Source organism: Tachypleus tridentatus, chromosome 10 (genome assembly GCF_004210375.1).
Source record: "Tachypleus tridentatus isolate NWPU-2018 chromosome 10, ASM421037v1, whole genome shotgun sequence".
Classification (NCBI taxonomy): Eukaryota; Metazoa; Arthropoda; class Merostomata; order Xiphosura; family Limulidae; genus Tachypleus; species Tachypleus tridentatus.
In genome coordinates this window covers 22,751,452-22,771,325 of record NC_134834.1, presented here as the reverse complement: position 1 = coordinate 22,771,325, position 19,874 = coordinate 22,751,452, and the positions used below count along the sequence as shown (strand labels likewise).

At 35.3% G+C, this 19,874-nt stretch overlaps 1 protein-coding gene across 1 annotated transcript in view; it reads left to right on the top strand.

The window, feature by feature from the left end:
* Positions 1 to 14,718, top strand: part of LOC143228877 (nuclear hormone receptor FTZ-F1-like) — a 47,996-nt gene extending 33,278 nt beyond the window's left edge. Inside the window, exons 3-5 of the mRNA XM_076460302.1 lie at positions 9,045 to 9,303; positions 10,150 to 10,250; positions 11,751 to 14,718. Coding sequence (XP_076316417.1) covers positions 9,045 to 9,303; positions 10,150 to 10,250; positions 11,751 to 11,906 — 516 coding nt within the window. The 3' untranslated portion in view covers positions 11,907 to 14,718. The remainder of the gene's footprint in view (positions 1 to 9,044; positions 9,304 to 10,149; positions 10,251 to 11,750) is intronic.
* The last annotated feature ends 5,156 nt before the right edge of the window (positions 14,719 to 19,874 follow it).

The following is a 19,874-nucleotide window of genomic DNA, read 5'->3' as shown; positions in this document are numbered from 1 at the left end:
CAAATTACGAGTCGATCGCCCTAACCACCTAGTGATGCCGGGCCGCAGTAAATTAGTATTTTAACCGTTTTACTAAAATACTAATTTTATCTGCTTCAATAGTGTGGGAAAACTAATTGTTTTGTGATCTAACTAAGACTAATGCCCCGGCATGGCCAGGTGGTTAAGGCACTCGACTCGTAATCTGAGGGTCGCGGGTTCGAATCTCTGTCACACCAAACATGCTCGCCCTTTCAGCCATGGGAGCGCTATAATGTGACGGTCAATCCCACCATTCGCTGGTAAAAGAGTAGCCCAAAGGTGGGTGGTGATGACTAACTGCCTTCCCTCTAGTCTTACGGTGCTAAATTATGGACAGCTAGTCCAGGCAGCCATCGTGTAGCTTTGCGCAAAATTCGAACCAAACCTGAAATTAAACCTTCACTTTTTTCTGTAGAATATCGTTGGCATGAAATATAAATATATAACTTTACCACTCATATCTTTAGCATTCATACTCTTTTCAAGATAATTTACATTTTGTAACATTATCTTCTATTAGTCTCGTTAAGATGGTGAAACGTACCGCGAATTATATACAGATGTCATGTTTTAAAACAAACGAATCTTATTTTTTGTACGTGTGCTCCAAGTGAGAAGAGAATGGACGAGTGAGGCTGTGTGTGGTTCAGCTTCGTGAAGGTAGTGGTATAGCCTTAGGCCTCGCTAACAGCGTAGTGCGAGGAATGTACTTGGACGATTAAATCTCTTAAAAACACATACACCACATCAACAGCATGTGCCTTCTAGCCGTTGTCGGTTGTTCATTGAGTAAAATATATCTTCAGGTTTCTCTGTATTACTTACTACCTGTATTGTATTTATTCACAAGTTTTGTATCTTTTGTTCCTTTGGCAATGGCACAGTGCCAACATTGTTACAAGACAAGGTCCGGAAATCCTCAGACATGCTTGTATTATTGCATTTATTTAAAATTGTTTAATTAATAAAAGAGAGAGTACTTTGGTCTAAGCTTTCTTTCACTCTGTTGTGCGTTAGATCCTATATTTGTAATCTAAAAACATCAGTTTTAAAGATCTATATAGACATAATTTAAGTACTAATATGTTTTCTTTCCTCCGAAGGCTGTTTTTGAAGTGCAAAAAATGTGTTTCTTATTTGTATTATATCTTATGCGTAATATTCTATAGTCTGCGGACTTACAACGCTAGAAACCTGGTTGCGATACCTATGGTGGGCAGAATACAGATAGCCCATTGTGTACCTTTGTGGTTCAGCGCAAAGAAGCGAGCAATATTCATTAAATTCTTAAATTACATTAGTTAAGAATAATAGTCGCTAGATGGCACTGTGTCCGTACTTGCATTTTTTTCTTCTCACCAAAATGAAGCTGAGTGGCTTGGAAAATACAACAAATAAGTTGTAAATACGTTTTAAAACATGTGAATGTGATTAAGGGTCATTTATTAAATACGTAACACTCGTTACGCATCTCTTGTACTCTTTTTAACTCAAATGTCAGACGTAGTTATAAAATAAACACATTTTACCTTTCAAGGTATCTACGCATTGTTGTAATATTGTTATTTCGGTGAAATATTATATGAAAAAAATATTGCCAAATCCAGTCCATGTAACGATAATGAACCAGTTTAATTACAGGAAAAGTCGTACTTCTGAGACAATATTCGCTAATAATGTTATCACTTGTTTGTTTGTTTTTTATTTTCGCACAAAGCTACTCGAGGGCTATCTGTGCTAGCCGTCCCTAATTTAGCAGTGTAAGACCAGAGGGAAGGAAGCTAGTCACCGCCACCCACCGCCAACTGTTGGGCTACTTTTTTACCAACGAATAGTGGGATTGACCGTAACATTATAACGCCCCCACGGCTGAAAGGGCGAGCATATTTGGCGCGACGGGAATGCGAACCCGCGACCCTCGGATTACGAGTCGCACGCTTGGCCACGCCAGGCCCCGTTATTACTTTCAACGAAGGTTTATTTACTCACTAAAAGTAAGATGATTTGCGTACAATTTCACGGCTACTAGACCTAGTAACTGAATAACTAAGACCAATCTAAATACTTTATTGAAACTAAGTACTTCACTGAATAACTGGAATACATGTACGATATTAAAAAACAAACTGACTCAATGTTTCACTGATTATGTTATTTATAATATAGCTTCGTTCCTAATTCTAGACACTTCCCAAAGTATCCAATCACTAATGTTCACGATTATGCTTAACCTTAAAATACCCTTAATATTAATGTCCTGTGCCTTTTAGTTAGCATATAAATTAAAACAATTACAACATACCTTACAACAGTATTTGCTGAAACGGTAGTGACTTTTTACACTCGTTTTTTTTAAGTTGTTTTTTTTTTGAATATCGCGCCAAACAACTCGACAGGTAGTCAACACCACTCACCGCCAAATCTTGGGCTATTCTTTAATCAACGCATAATGGGATTGGCCACCACATTATTTACCCTCTCAGCTGAAATGGTGGATACGTTCGGTGATGGGAATTCGAACCCGCGACTCGCAGATGGTGAGTCGATAGCCCTGACCTCCAGGTCATACAGGCGACGTTTTCCTCAGATGAGAGAATGTTATCAGTGAGAAGTCTTCACAGTCTTCGTCTGAGAGGACTGCTAATTATCACACTAGTTCATGAATGTTGTGTGCTAACTAATCAGAAATTCCGAAGCACATTATTTCAGGTAAATTATAGTAAAACAGGCCAGAGAACTACCAGCTCATCTTAACGACTTCATTTTGTTTGAAGTGTCACACATTGGAGACATTGTTACAACTCGAACGATCTACATTTGAATACATAAGAAGGTGACGTGAAGATTAATCAGTTTATGAAATATGGGTGTGACCCCCCCATAAATATAGTGAAAGGTCGGCCTCCCTTGCAACCCCCACTTAAATTCACAGGTAAAAGAGAGTACATTCAAACATTAACAAGTTAGTTTCGTTGTTGTTGTTAATTAAATACAAAACTCTACAATGGGCTCTGCCCACCACGGGTATCGAAACCCGGTTTCTCGCTTTGTCTGTGTGCAGTCATGCTCCTGTGTCACTTGGGGGCAATAAGTTAGCTAACAACGATCCTGTATTTCACAAACGCGTACAATCCAGTCGAAAGTAGGGTTGCAAACATTTGAATCATGATTAACATTAGCATTACTTCTTCATGTGCAGAAACCAGAGGACAGCCCACAGGATTTAGGATTAGTTGGAGTTAAGTGAGGTTTGAACGTGGTAGATAACTGGTTCTAGTCGATGAATGAGTGAGGTTTGAACGTGGTAGATAGCTGGTTCTAGTCCATGAACAAGTGAGTTTTAAACGTGGTAGATAACTGGTTCTAGTCGATGAACAAGTGAGGTTTGAACGTGGTAGATAGCTGGTTCTAGTCGAAGAACAAGTGAGGTTTGAACATGGTAGATAACTGGTTCTAGTCGATGAACAAGTGAGGTTTGAACGTGGTAGATAACTGGTTCTAGTCGATGAACAAGTGAGGTTTGAACGTTGTAGATAGATGGTTCTAGTCGATGAACAAGTGAGTTTCGAACGTGGTAGATAAGTGACTCTAGTCGATAAACAAGTGAGTTTCGAACGTAGTAGATAAGTGACTCCAGTCGATGAACAAGTGAGTTTTGAACGTAGTAGATAAGTGACTCTAGTCGATGAACAAGTGAGTTTCGAACGTAGTAGATAAGTGACTCTAGTCGATAAACAAGTGAGTTTCGAACGTGGTAGATAAGTGACTCTAGTCGATAAACAAGTGAGTTTCGAACGTGGTAGATAAGTGACTCTAGTCGATGAACAAGTGAGTTTCGAACGTGGTAGATATGTGACTCTAGTCGATAAACAAGTGAGTTTTGAACGTGGTAGATAAGTGACTCTAGTCGATAAACAAGTGAGTTTCGAACGTAGTAGAGAAGTGACTCTAGTCGATGAACAAGTGAGTTTCGAACGTGGTAGATAAGTGACTCTAGTCGATAAACAAGTGAGTTTCGAACGTGGTAGATAAGTGACTCCAGTCGATAAACAAGCGAATTTTGAACTAGTAGATAAGTGACTCTAGTCGATAAACAAGTGAGTTTCGAACGTGGTAGATAAGTGACTCTAGTCGATAAACAAGTGAGTTTCGAACGTGCTGGATAAGTGACTAGTCGATGAACAAGTGAGTTTTGAACGTGGTAGATAAATGACTCTAGTCGATAAACAAGCGAGTTTTGAACTAGTAGATAAGTGACTCTAGTCGATAAACAAGTGAGTTTTGAACGTGGTAGATAAGTGACTCTAGTCGATAAACAAGCGAGTTTTGAACTAGTAGATAAGTGACTCTAGTCGATAAACAAGTGAGTTTCGAACGTGGTAGATAAGTGTTAACTTTGATAAATATCATTTTGAGAAATGCAACTAGGATATTTAACTCTTGAAAAATAAACTAATTTTATTTCGTAATTTTTATTTTTTTATCAATATGGTTTCGTTCTTTTATTTTGTTTTAAATATCGCGCAAAGCTACTTGAGGGCTATCTGCGCTAGCAGTCCCCAGTTTAGCAGTCGAAGACTAAAGAAAGCAGGTAATCATCACCATTCACCGCCAAGTCTTTTGGCTAATATTTTACCAACGAATGGTGGGATTGACGGTCACATTATCACGGCTGAAAGGGTGGGCATGAAATCGCAGTCTAAAAATAAAATTGTCGTTATTATGGAGTTTTATTGTGTGTGTTGTTTTAACGACCAGTAACGAAAGTGCCTTGTTAAAATATTTTTTTCGTTACACGCAAAGCTACAAATTGATCTGTGTTCTGCCCACCGTGAGTATTGAGACTTAATTTTGAGCGTTATAAGCCATGAACAACCGGAAGGGCTAATGAAATGGTAATTATATATGCAAATAACTTGCGTCTGACAGACTTGTCAATAATTACATAATTTTTTGTTGTTTTTTTATCATCAACTTATTACTTTGCCTGGCATGGACAGGTGATTAAGGTACTCGACTCGTAACCTGAGGGTCCCTGGTTCGAATCCCCATCACACCAAACATGTTCGCTCTTTCAGCCGTGGGGGCGTTATAATGTGACGGTCAATCCCACTATTCGTTGGTAAAAGAGTAGCTCAAGTGTTGGATGTGGGTGGTGATGACTAGCTGCCTTCCCTCTAGCCTTACACTGCTAAATTAGAGAACGGCTAGCGCAGATAGCCCTCGAGTAGCTTTGTGCAAATTTCAAAACAAATCAAAATTTATTACTTTAATTAATGTAAGTTAAGTTTAGCGTTCTTCAATGAAGCCTATTCCAAGTCTATATAAGATAAAATAAAAGTTACAGAGCATGCGCATTTTGATTTATTTCTATCTATTTTTTGTTTGTATGTCTTTATAACATTGTTTTGTCTGCAACGTTTATTTGATTCTACTTTCGAATAGAATTATTTTAGGTAACGAACCTCTGGAACATTATTCTCACGTTTTGTAACTTTTATGTTAGAAAATGGCGAAACTACAAAAATTTCAATTATGCGAAATGCATAATCTAAAAGTGGCTACAATTTAAGGCAACCATTTTATCATAATGTCATCATTAAGATCTTAGTGTTAAGAACGAATCTAGAGTTTTTGCTAAGAGAACCTCTTCCACCAAGCTATAAAATATTTTCAAATATTCGATTTTTTTATCAGGTGTAATGGTAGTGTTATAAGCGATATATGTTTTTTTAATGTTGTACTTTAGATGTTAGCTAGAGGACACATCACGTTAATTTGTTTTTGAATTTCGCGCAAAACAACACGAGGGCTATCTGCGCTAGCCATCTCTAATTTAGTAGTGTAAGACTAGAGGGAAAGCAGCTAGTCATCACCACTCACCGCCAACTCTTGGGTTACTATTTTACTGATGAATAGTGAGATTGATAGAAACATTATAACGCCCCCACGGGGGAAGGAACGAGCATGTTTGGTGTGATGGAGACTTTCAAAAGTCCTGAACGACAATGGAAGAAAAGAACTTAGCAGATTTAACAAATATATGGCTACAGTTCGTGTTTTAGAAATACCTCTTCGGAATACGAATAACATTCCATAACCTAATTATTTGGTGTCAAGGCAAGCAATATTTAAAACGAAAAAATAACTAGTCCATTAGTTGTTGTTTTTTTTTGTTGTTGTTTTGTTTTTGGTTTGTGTGTGTCTGTAGATAAGAGGAAATCTAAACATTGTTAGGTCTTAAATAGTTAGAGTGAGTTTGAAATTCCTAGAGCTCAATTTCGTTTAATTTACTACTGTTGTCCCTAACGTGAAAAGTAGTTATGAAATTAAAAAAACAACAACTTAAAGACAACTATTTATTTGTACTTTATAAAACTTGGAACTCGTGTTTTTTTCACCAGGCGGTCGCAGATCCCCAGATGCTTTCCTATTGTAACAAAAGTAAACCTAACACAGATACATATACACACATAATTGGAAAGTGTAAATAATTTATTTCAGGCTTCTTACAAACAAATAAACAAAACTAAAAATAAGTAAATAAATAATATTGTGTTATTAATTCTTATCTTAATTTTTTTATTTATAAACGCTTCAGATAAAATTAGGGTTTAATAAGTTAATTGTAGTTATTTTAGTTCACGCTATGACAGATAATAGTGTTCAAGAATATTACGATAGTTTTGTAGACTATATTTTCAACGTTATTATTTTATTGTTTGCTACAGAGAGCGCTGTTAATCAAAATGGCGACAACAAATTTAGAAAGATCATACAAGTAGACCTAGAGTCCCTTGAAAGTTACTGATAACGTAATAATCTTAAACGTTCACATAACTGGGTGAATCGAGAGGATATTATAAATACTAGTCATGAGAATGTGAAATTTCAGTGAAGTATTTCAATTTCATTCTGTTGTTAAGTTAACCAGTGAATTACATGTTTGTTTTTCTATCACAACTGAGCTAGTTAGACGTAGATCGTAAAGGAATGTATGTTGCAACGTTATGAACTTAGCCTTACAACTTGTGTCAAAGTGAACGTAGCATGTATCAAACTTTAGAGAACAAAATAAATTAATTCGATATTATTGCACTGAAGATACTCTGCAGTATTGTATACCAAATAACCATAAGAAACCACCTAAAAACAGGAGAACGTCACAGCAACACGAATAGCACCTCAACTACTGCTACACATGTATCCCACTTTGCCTTATCAGCCCACGTGAGTAAATACATGTATCGAAAGTGTTGTGATTAAAATATTTTTATTTACTGTCACTCATTAGTTCCAAGAACCTCATATTAACTAATGGGTTTGAAGTAAATCATACGATAACACCTAAAACGTTTTTATGCCAGTAAATGATCTAACTATAGTGCATTACAAATGGCTAGAATTTATTTTGTTTTTCCGTGTTGTTATAGTTATCTGATCCTCTGAGCTACGCGAGGAAATGAAAAGTGTTATAGCGTTCTGAAAAATCCCCAGGGATGGCGGAACGCCAAGCGAGGAGAAAGCGAATCACTTTCACTGCTTCGTTTATGTTCGTAAAAGTAGGTCAGTAGGACAAGGCAGAACTGTTGTATGGATTCTTGTTTTAGTCACTGTAATTACGCATGCGTAAGAGGTACTACTCGAATGTAGCTTTATGTACTGTGAAGACTTATTTTAATATTCTGGCTTGTACAAGGTTACCAATTAAACTTTTTTTCAGAAATAAGTTTTAATTTTCTTAATTTGGTAGAAATGCATATCATTGGCACTGGATCTGGTAGATACAATGTGGTTGACATATTACTTATTCAGAGCTTTCGCACATAAGATCTCAACATTAATTGAAATGTTTAGGACTTTAGGGTGTCTTATTTAGGTATTCGATAGAAAAAAAAAAGCAAACAAAAAATAGTTTCCCATGCCTTTACATCAGAGTTAGCGGAGCTAATCAGCTTTCAGTTGTGCTTTAGTTAGCACAGCTGGAACCACGTTCACCAGTCTGATCTAGTGTCTGGAAACGGAGCTGAGATTAAATAGTTACTCCAGTCTTTCCTAGTCTTCTTTGTATAACTTGAATTAACAAAATAAATAATGAAGATATATGCATCACCCATTAAACTCCACAGAGATGTTTTTAGTGGCCCGGCATGGCCTAGTGGTTAGGGCTATCTGCGCTAGCCGTTCCTAATTTTGCAGTGTAAGACTAGAGGGAAGGCAGCTAGTCATCATCACCCACCGTCAACTCTTGGGCTACTCTTTTACCAACGAATAGTGAAATTGACAGTCACATTATAACGCCCCCACGGCTGGAAGAATTAGCATGTTTTGTGTGACGGGGATCGAACCCGCACCCCTCAGATTACGAATTGAACGCCTTAACCCACCTGGCCATGCCCTGGTCCTTTATTTTGGGATCCTTTACCAAATTCAATAAATTAAAAGTGTTAATTTATCTTTATTCAAATTTATATCTGATTCTAGATTTGTTTGATCGTTCGAAGCTAAGCATAAAGCTACACGTAGGGCTATCTGTGCTCTACCAACCACAGGTATCGAAACCAGGTTTATAGCGTTGTATGTCCGCAGAGGTAATAATTTCAGTTTTATCGATATTTGTGCCACCCAGTAAAAAACAGTAATTTCATTTAAATATTACACTTCTAAATGAATGTTGGTTATTAAATAATTTCTAACTTATCCACATAAAGTTTCATTTTAGATTATAAAAAAGAGAGCTCTACTTGTACATGAGATAACTAAGGAGATTTTCCCCCCGTAAAAACCAGAAATATACTTTAAATTGTGACTCAAATGCTTTGTTAGAATGTGTTTTAGTTTTTTTATCTCACGAACTGGATCTTGATACATTTCCTGTGTCTACTGTCTTAAGGGTGACGAAAGAGAAAATTTTTGTGTCAGTCCCGTGTATTAAGACTGGCAAATGAAGCCATTTTACGTTGTGGTTTATAACTGTTTTCTTGTTGTTTTCTTCTTTGTGATGTTTGTGTTTTCTTTGACAGGTGGATGACCAAATGAAACTTCTTCAGAACTCGTGGAGTGATCTTCTCCTGCTGGACCACCTGTACCATCGGATCCACAGTTGTCTTCAAGAAGAAACAATCTTGCCAAATGGCCAGAAATTTGACGTATTGGAAATGGTCCTCTTAGGTCTCAGGTCTTTGGCAGATCAATTCCATCGTGTAAGTGCGAGACTTCAAAGCCTTAAGTTTGATCGTGTGGACTACATATGTTTGAAAATCCTAATTCTGCTTAATCCAGGTGAGAGTTTCGGATATTCCATGGTGTCTTGAATAAGATTTCATTTGAAATAGCGTAAAACGACTGTTTACATACGGGGATTTGGTGTGAGAAAAACAATAAACAATTTGAATTTGTGGTCATTTTGTATTTTAATATTTTTTATTTTAAAACACTGTAGTTTATATTTAAAGTTTCGCCAAACATGCTCGCCCTTTTATAGGGCCCGACCTGGCCAAGTGTGTTAAGGCGTTCGACTCGTAATCCGAGGGTCGCGGGTTCGAATCCCCGTCGCACCAAACATGGTCGCTCTTTCACTCGTGGGGGCGTTATAATGTGACGGTCAATTTCATTATTCGTTGGTAAAAGAGTAGCCCAAGAGTTTGGCGGATAGTGGGATTGACCGTAACATTATAACGCCCCCACGGCAGAAAGGGCGAGCATATTTGGTGCGACCGGGATTCGAATCCGCGATCCTCAGATTACGAGTCGCACGCCTTAACACGCTTGGCCATGCCGGGCACCAATTCCAACAAAACAAGAGGAATATCAGTGTAATAATTTGTCTAATCGGTATTGTTACCATTTGTTTCACCATTTCACGTGAAGACTTCCAGTTGTGATCCAGTCTATAATGTTCCATCATTGTTGGTTAAATAACGAATAAAAGTATATTATACTAACATTATTAGTAGTAAAATAATTTTTTGATTTTTTTTGCTTATATTTCTGCTATTGGTAGTAATAAAAACACGAGCAAAAATGTAACAAAAGATTGTTTTTATTTGTTACTTTTTATTATGCAATGAATAAAGTGAATTTTAAGTAGAAAATAGTTTATTTGTATCTTCTTTCCCCTTCAATCAGAAGTACCACTGGTTACAAATGTTAAATTGATACAAGAAACTCATGAACGGACCAGAATGGCACTACTTGATTATTCTACTTCCTTCTATCCAGAATATCCGGTAAGTGTAGATAGGAACTAGGTTTTGATATTATTGTGACTGATAGGCTCCAATTTACTGGTATTGTTTCATGTGCCAGTCTTGATCGAGCAGCTCCATCTGTAGAAAATGTAGCTAGTTTGTGCATCCTACCATAAAGATGACCCGTTTTATTGGTGTGTATCAGCATCAATCACTCAGATTTGGCAGTCTCCATTACTCTAATTTTTCTAGTATAGTAATTCGAAATTGTCCGATGGTTTACGTGGACTGTTTTGTTTTAAGATACTTGTTTTGAACAAAAATCCTTTAAATAAATCACATTTCCTCTTCTTTTATAACGTTATGACGGAATTTAACCTGTTCAATGCCATAGACGAGATAACGCGTCCAAGCCGATCGGTAACACAGTGCCACGAACGAGTTAATTCGTTCTCAATGATACGTAACGTCAACGCTAGATGTCAGCACCATACATGCATTTGACCTACTTACAAATTGTTTCACTTTCGATCCAAAATGGCGTCACGAAAAAAGTTACACGATGAAGAAGCATTAGGGTTATATTGTAGCAGCTGAAATACTTGGCAGTCAATAGGTTAAAGACATAATTACTTTGTCAGTCAAATGAGTCAATTAGTACCCGCCACAAAGTAGGGTATGCAATTAACATTTAATGAGGTCATTAGAGATTTAAAAACTAACGGAAGAGAGGGAAACATTATCTAACATGCAGTTTTCACTTTACTTCGTTAAAAGACACCTTCAGCTCATTTTTATAAAATATGCAAATTATCTATTTATAAAACTATTACTTATTAGATGTAAAATAATATTTTTAAAATTAGTAAGTATCTTAACTTTAACAAAATGAATTAATATCAGAAAACGTATGTCTAAACTTAAATTTTTATGTGTAGCGTATGACAATTAAAAACTGGCTTTGCACAAAAGTATCAAAATTACTGGCTTTTCTAAGTAATAGTGAAAATAAATGTATTGTTTCAAAGTTGAGAAAGAAAAATTTTCCGTTTTCACATTGCACACAATAAGGAACACTACTCATGTACTTTAGTAGACCAGAAATAATATGTATATCATTTGAACTGAGAAACTTGCATGTGATGTTACATGTGGTGGTCAGGGAATATTATATAGCTTTGGACTTTATAACAAACAAACAAAGCACATGATACTGGTTACACAGATCTAATTTTAGGGTTAGCATCAAATTCAAATATTTTTTTAGATAAATAATGGTGACTTTATTAATATTCCCAGTGAAGAAGATATGAGAAGGAATTATATTTCACTTATAATGTACTGTCAAAATTAACATCACTTTTGTCATTCAACAAATATTTTCAATGAGAATTTTTACAAATACTCAGTAGATTAAAACAAAAGTTAATTTATATTGATTAATAGCTTTGTTACCTATCAGTTAAAAAGTTTTTTTCTGAATATAGAATATAAAAAAATGTCCATGAAATGTTCTAATTTTAAAACACTTTTTTCCAGGACAGATATAGAGACCTTCTTCAGACCTTGTCTGAGTTGAGGCACATCAGTACTCAAGGTGAAGACTTCATCTATTACAAAATTGTTGGTGATAACATAGTAACACAATCTCTTCTCACTGAGATGTTACATGCAAAAAGAAAAAACACTTGTTAAAAATATAGGTGCTATAAGTGAGGACTTCAGTCCTCAAAATGAGTGATCTTCTTCAGACCTTGTCTGAGTTGAGGCACATCAGTACTCAAGGTGAAGACTTCATCTATTACAAAATTGTTGGTGATAACATAGTAACACAATCTCTTCTCACCGAGATGTTACTAGCAAAAAGAAAAAACACTTGTTAAAAATATAGGTGCTATAAGTGAGGACTTCAGTCCTCAAAAAAGGAAGAAAGTAAAATTTGTAAAGAAACAGTTATATTTCTTGAATTTTCAAATCATTTAGTATTTGTTTTTATGAATTCATGATAAATGGACAATATTTGTCAGAAACAAACGTGAATTATGTCACTACAGGCAAATGTGCAAAATCATAAACGTCAAAAGAAGGTGTGAGGGAAACATAGTCACTGTGGAAGTTACTTGAAATATTATGCTGGAAATTACTTTAATTTTTTTTTTCCTCTAAGGAACATTTTTCTATATCTTACTCTGTGTCATTCATCATACCTTACACTGTGTCATTCATCGTATCAAAGAAAACAATCTTCATAATCATTTCATTGTATACATATCTCTGGATAATCTATTTTTCTATTACAGTTGTATATGTGTGGGAAAAGAAAAGAGACTGCCATCAGCTTATTTCTTATGCATGACAATTAGGCTGTTGTTGGTTTAAATTGTTCAAACTAACCTACTGCCTGTCAGAAACGCAAGTGAATAAAACGACAACAACAGTACAGATTTCCAATCTGTGATGACAAGAAAACCCACTTGTAGAGAAATATATAGATAAAAACAGCTGGTTTGGGTTGAGAAATTATTTTTATGTAGAGGAGCGAACAACGTTTTGACCTTCTTCGATCATCGTCAGGTTCACAAAGAAAGAGATAACTGACCGGAAGCTGACCACATGTTTGAAGTGTAACTGAGTATAGGAATGTAGAGGGCGTGCTTAAGTGTTTGATTATAGTATATTATTAATATAGATATAAAGGTGTTCCTTTATATTGGTTTATTTTGGACTTGATTTGTTGTATAAGTAAGGCTTCTTTAATTTTGCGTTTGTTTATGTTTGTTTCTTTATTTAGTATTTGAGTGTTTTCTATGGTTATGTTGTGTTTATTTGACTGGTAGTGTTCAAAACGTGTGAAGGTGACTTTTTGTGTTCTTTGAATCTGGTTTCCATTTTTCTACTTGTTTCTCCAATATAGAAGTCGTGACAGTTATCACATTGTATTTTATAAATAATGTTGGTGTGGTGTTTGTCAGTGTAGTTTCCATCTGGTTTCCATTTTTCTACTTGTTTCTCCAATATAGAAGTCATTGTTCGCTCCTCTACATAAAAAAATTCTCAACCCAAACCAGCCGTTTTTGCATATAGATTTCCAATCTCTTCCTCAACTGAGCAAAAATGTTTGGTTACCACTTAACTCAGGGACAACCACAAACATCTTAACTGCCAATAATATACTTGCCTGCAAACGAAAATGAGCAACACAGAAAATGCCAGGTCTCTGTTCATTAAAATAGAAGTGATTTCCAGAAACGGTACACTTATTGGATGCTTCAAGGAAAAATGAACTGAATAATACACATTTACACCTTTTTATTAATAAAATGTTGATGTTGTTGTTGCTGAATTTGTTGTTAAATAAATAATACATATATATATAGATAGATAGATACACATTTATATATATATATTGTGTGTCTGTATGTGTATACATTCCTATTTTTTGCCATAGCCTAAAGATTCTTAAACTGCTGGTGTTGGGTTTAACTATGATGGTGTACAGAGAGTAACACCTGATATTTATGCACTCCAGGATTTACTGCTGGCAAAAGAGTGGAAGTATATGGTTGTTAAGTGTTTTATATTAATGAGGTATGTACACAATAGTCAAGTAAGTCAAACTAAACATGTGATTTTTACCAGTTTTAACTGTTTGTAATTCAGACTTATCACCAAGCTTCAGTGTATCTTAAAACTTTTACAATGACCATAAGGTTTACATAATTTATTAAAAATGCTAGATACCGTGAGAAGTCAAAGTCAGTTACAACCAACTACGACATAATATATGAACAACAAGGAATCATTTTTTTCAGGTTGTCCCTATGTAACCACCTCCCCTAAGGAAATTGAACGAAATAAAACCAGAATTCATTTTACACTCTTGTAAAGTGACCTGCTGTCACTGTTGACAACAATTCATTTTATTAACTAATCACCCTGTTATAAAAAGAAACTTTTAACTGGAGTCTAGCTTATATTTTTACATAAAAAGAAAGTCTTCTCTCTCTATTGTTTTTCACAATACAGCATGAAGAAACCAGAGGTTTTTATCCTGTTTATCTTCAGTTATCCCTTTTACTCTTCTCAACTTGTGACATAGGCTTTCATTTACTGCATGATTCTGTATCAAGTACCGTGAATTTGAAATGGAATTCTATGTACCAAATTTTAATATATGAACACAAAGCTAAGTTTCAGATGCCATACAGGTGATATAACTAACACCAGAAGAGTTTTAGTCAACAGGCTGTATACAGTTAAAAGGTGTCAGATTACAAAATGAAAACACTAAAACAATATTCTGTTTTACTATCACCACTCGCGTCTTGAGAGACAGGTATGTCTTACAACATCCTAGGATAAATCACAATTACAGTATCTATTGGAAGGAAGACTTTTTTATTTTTTTTCTCAAAATAATCAAATTATCATATTTTTAAAGCAGTATCCACATTTTGTTCCAACTTCAAGTATCATTAATTACATTAATAATAATATTCGACTGGCTTTTTTCTTTTAGTACAATGCATTTTATAAGTGTTAATGTAGTATACAATCATGTATGTATTTCGATTGTAATTAAGGCTTAGATTTAAAGAAAATGTTTTTATTTTAACGTGTAAATATTTGAGAAATTAAAATATTAAAAATCGTTAATGCAAACTTAAAAAAAAAAGTCGAAACTGGCCAGTTCTTACAACAATTTGTAGAACTACTCAAAATGTCTTTTTAAAGAAAAAAATAAAAATTCGTATATTTTGTTTTGTAAATTAACTGTGTGGTAATATTGAGTAAAAGTACACAAAGCACTTTATGCTTTATAAACAACGCTTAATGTTTGTTTGTCTTTGAATTTCGCGAAAAGCTACACATTGGCTATCTGCGCTAGCAATCCCTAATTTAGCAGTGTAAGACTAGAGGGAAGGCAGCTAGTCATCATCATCCAAACTCTTTCTTGGGCTACCCTTTTACCAGCGAATAGTGGGGTTGACTGTCACAGTATAACGCCCCCACAGCTAAAAGGGCAAGCATGCTTGTTATGAGGGGGAATTCGAACCCGCAACCTTCAGATTACGAGTCGAGTGCCTTAACCACCTAGCTATGCCAGGCCAACAGTTAGTGACAGAATATATATATACATAAAAACTGTGAGGATATCTTAAAATGGTTGAGCTATTTCACATAATGTTGGAAACTTAATAGCAATTCTTGTAATACAGAGTATCGGAAATCGTTAATAATATAAGAAAATAAGAGACTTCAAGTAATAAAAACTGAACAACGATAATCAAGATTAAATGTCTGGAAGTTCTCATAGTACACAACCTTCGAACATTTCTTTGATCAAATGTGAATTAAAACATTGAAAAAAGAACTGAATTAAACTTTATCTGATTTATGCAGTTAACAAAAACGTTAATTTCAAATATTATCTGACTTAAGATATTTGCTAAAATCGGTTGTTTATTTTGTTATCTGTGTCAATAATTGATGAAATTTTCTCTAATAAATGCAAGAAAATAGAAAATTATACAATATATATAAAAAGCTATTTAATATAATGTCACATAGATGATAAGAGTCCTAGAGTAGTTCTCGAATTCTTGAGACGGTCCCGGAATGGGACATTTATCCCTAATCAGATAAAATATGTTTTTTGAATTTCGCGCAAAGCTACATAGGCTTTCTGCGCTAGCCTTCCCTAATTTAGCAGTGTAAGACTAGAGAGAAGGCAGCTAGTCATCACCCCCCACCGCCAACTCTTGGGATACTCCTTTACCAATGAATAGTGGGATTGACCGACACATTATAACGCCCCCACGGCTGAAAGGGCAAGCATGTTTGGTGTGACAGGGATTCGAACCCGCGACCCTCAGTTAAGAGTCGAACGCCCTAACGAATAAAATAACTCCATTATATTTCATTTGTTATATTTATTTTGAAGTATACTGCACAAAAACGTAAGAAATGAATATTCATTGTTATTATTAACTTAGATATAACACCATCCTGTAAAAGACTGATGTAGTCTCCGTACTTGAAACCTTGAATATTTCATAGAGTGCTATCCTGTTCTTTTCATAGAAGAATAAAATTCTAATACAGAAGAAATAGCAGACCATCAATTGAAAAAAGAAACGTAGCTTAATGAAGCATGAAAACACAGGTAGAGTGTAATAGCAGAGTTCGAACCTTGCAGCATACTGCAAAGAAACATATGTCTCGGCTGAAGTGGAAACAATGAAGAAAAAGAAAACTCTTGATAACAGACACAGTTCAACATCTTGAAAATATCCTTTCAGCCGTTGGAGCGTTATAATGTGACGGTCATTCCCACTATTCGTTGGTAAAAGAGTAGCCCAAGAGTTGGTGGTGGGTGGTGATGACTAGTTGCCTTCCCTCTAGCCTTAACACTGCAAAATTAGGAACGAATAGCGGAAATAGCCCTCGTGTAGTTTTGCGCTAAATTCAAAAATTAAACAAATACAAGCACACAACAACTTGAATGCAGAGTCTTTGGCTGAAGCATAGAGCAAAGATCCATTATCAAACTTAGACCAAAAGAAGACCTGATAGATTCTGACCGTAAAACATCCATCTGTTTGTACACTTCAATTAAAGTTGCTTAATGCGATGAATAAATGTCATCTTTTGGTTAAAAAGAAGTAAAAAAAAATTGATTTAGTAACTACAAAAGTTAACGCCCCTCTATGATGGGCTTACAGACCATGCTTGTGACAAAAATGCATGCAAACGATTTTAATTTACAAAATTTTGGGACGGTGTTTCACTCAATAAAATTACTGGGAGCATTTTGGAGATTTCACTTGATGTGCGTAATATGTGATGACCAATAAGAAGAACTGAAGCCATCGATCTAAAACCTGTTAGAAACTGTAAGAAGTTCCTTGGTAACGGCAGTAATCGTGTTGCTAAACAGTCTGACACTCAAGACATAATCCTAAAGTGAGAAGGATCTAAAAAAATTCAAAATAAAAATTGGTAAATAGCAAACAACGCATATTAATGGACGTCCTGTAAAATAGCAAACTAGCATGTATTTTCATATGCCTCAACATTAAAAAAAAAAAATAAGAGAATGCTCAATCTGAAGAAATGTTTCCCTGATTGATATTTCAAGTCTAATCACCTTATCCGTAATGTATAATTTCCTGAATAAATTACACTTTTGGAGAAAAGGCTATTTGATTCAAGTAAGCAAACAGGAAAAATATTAACGATCCTTTCCAAAACCTTTTCAGCAGTGTTTATTATTAGAAAGAATCCGTGACATTTTCCTGACTCCATACACCTGGGAAATATGTCTCCTGCTAATTCTGGTTAAAAACAACCAGAAAGTCAAAAGAGACAAGGTAGAGATGATGCAGCATCTCATAATAAATGTGATCCGATCCGAATGATGTAGTGCTCTACCAATTTATATCACTTTTAAGTTCCATTAGTGTAGACTGATATTTTTGATCATATATATATATACTTTAAGCCTAAAAGAGAGGTGATGCTCTTAATGGCTAAGAAGGGGATGAATATACTTGCAGAAGAAACATCATTCAAGGCTATTAGTAATACCTTGTAAAACAGAAACTGTTTAGCCATTGGGTTTAAATATTTATAGAGGATAAGAATCTTACTTTCCATTCACTCTTAGAATCTTGTCTCTAAAGGCCTTAGAATAAATGGTGGTAAAGGTATTGGATGCGGATTCAATCCAGGATTCCTTCTGACTTTGAGATCTGATTTGCTAAGCAAATTACTGAGCTTTAACAGTCAGGTGATCACTATGGATAAGTACAGCTGTGTGTACAATACAATCAAATATTAACCATATTCAGCTGTTAATAGAAAGCATTAACATTAGCAGGATGTAGCTCCAGCAGAATATTTAAAGAAAGCCAGTTGACCTCCAGTTTTCATTATGACACGTAAGTTCGATAACATCGACTGTGGCCAATTTTCCTCGGAATGATCTAAAAATACTCGCTGCCTCAGAGATCATTGTCCACCTCTCAGGAACTACAAATAAAAGAAAAAATGAGCAAATATATACCTCAAAAGCCTAACTTGGAGCATAAAAATCAGTTCTTCCTAGCACTGAAGAGAGAGAGAAAGTATGTGATAGTTAAAGAGAAAATCCTCTCTGGAAGGTCCAGTTACCACACACAGGATTAACTAAGGGAGGTAAAATATTCAGATATTTCTCAACCTCTATTTGACTAATACAATTAGAAAAACCATTAGCATATGACTAATGAATTCTCCAGTGACACCTTCTATGCAAACATCGAGAAATGCCAAAAAGAAATGATCCTTGAAGATGTGTGACTAGCACATGAGGTCAATGTAGTCCAAAGCTAGTTTTCTTCTATACATTTGGGATGTGTGTCTACACGTTTGGCTACTCAGAACATCTATAAAGTTTTGTGAACAGGACATGTTCACCTCGCAATGAAACTGCCCACATTTTGTAAAAATATTAAAGACATGACCGTGAGGTATGGTACAGCAAATTTATCCTTAAGATATATTTTATTTAATTAATTCGAAACTTTTGTTTACAACATCATAAGCCTTTGGTGTGGTTTAAAATGGTATTATTGTGAGACTTGCTCCATTTGCATTATTATTAAGGCCTTTCTTAATGTCTCTAGCGAACCTACAGTTTTTTCTTTCTTTCTTGTCAATATCCATGAACTTTTTTTTTATGAGTTTGTTGTTAAGCTCAAAGCTACACAATGGGCTACTTGTGCACTGTCCAACGCAATATTGAAACCTGATTTTTAATGCTATAAGCCCTCAGAATTACGACTAAACCACCAAGGGTTAAGTTGGCATAGTTTATGTATCAGTTTTTAAAGGAACTCTCCATTTGAAAATATTTCAATAATGTATTTATTTTATTACGTAAGGTTCATATCAACATATAACATGTTTCGGTAAACATTTACTTTCTTCAACAGTTTTAAGTTAATAAAAGAGTTGACTTAGTTTGTAATTAAGCACAAAGTTCCGCAAGGGGCTATCTGTGCTATATCCACAACGTGTATCGAAACCTGCATTCTAGCATTGTAGTCCGTAGACACAGAAGGAGGGATTAATTTTCAAAATCTAAATTAGGCTTACACAGGCAGATGCTTTTTCAAGTATTTTTTTGAATTTAATTACAATCTTAGCTCAATGGTAGAGTGACAGCACATGCGAGACGTGTGCTGCTCGCATTTCCTGATGCGTATTCCAAATATCGCTGGTTTAACCGTCGGCGCTGCTTTTAGCATAACTGGACACCTTAATAAACAAACACGTTTAGTTAACTTATTCTTCAATGTGGACAAACTTTTAGTATTAACAGAAACACGGCCTGTAATGAGACTTTCCTATATTTTTTTTTTTTAATTTCGCGCAAAGCTACACGAGGGCTATTTCCGCTATCCGTCTCTAATTTTGCAGTGTAAGATTAGAAAGAAGGCAGCTAGTCATCACCACCCACCGCCAATTCTTGAGCTACTCTTTTACCAACGAATAGTGGGATTGATCGTACCATTATAACGCCCCCGCCACTGAAAGGGTAATCATGTTTGGTGTGACGGGGATTCGAACCCGCGACTCTCGGATTAATCCCACTATTCGTTGGTAAAAGAGTAGCCC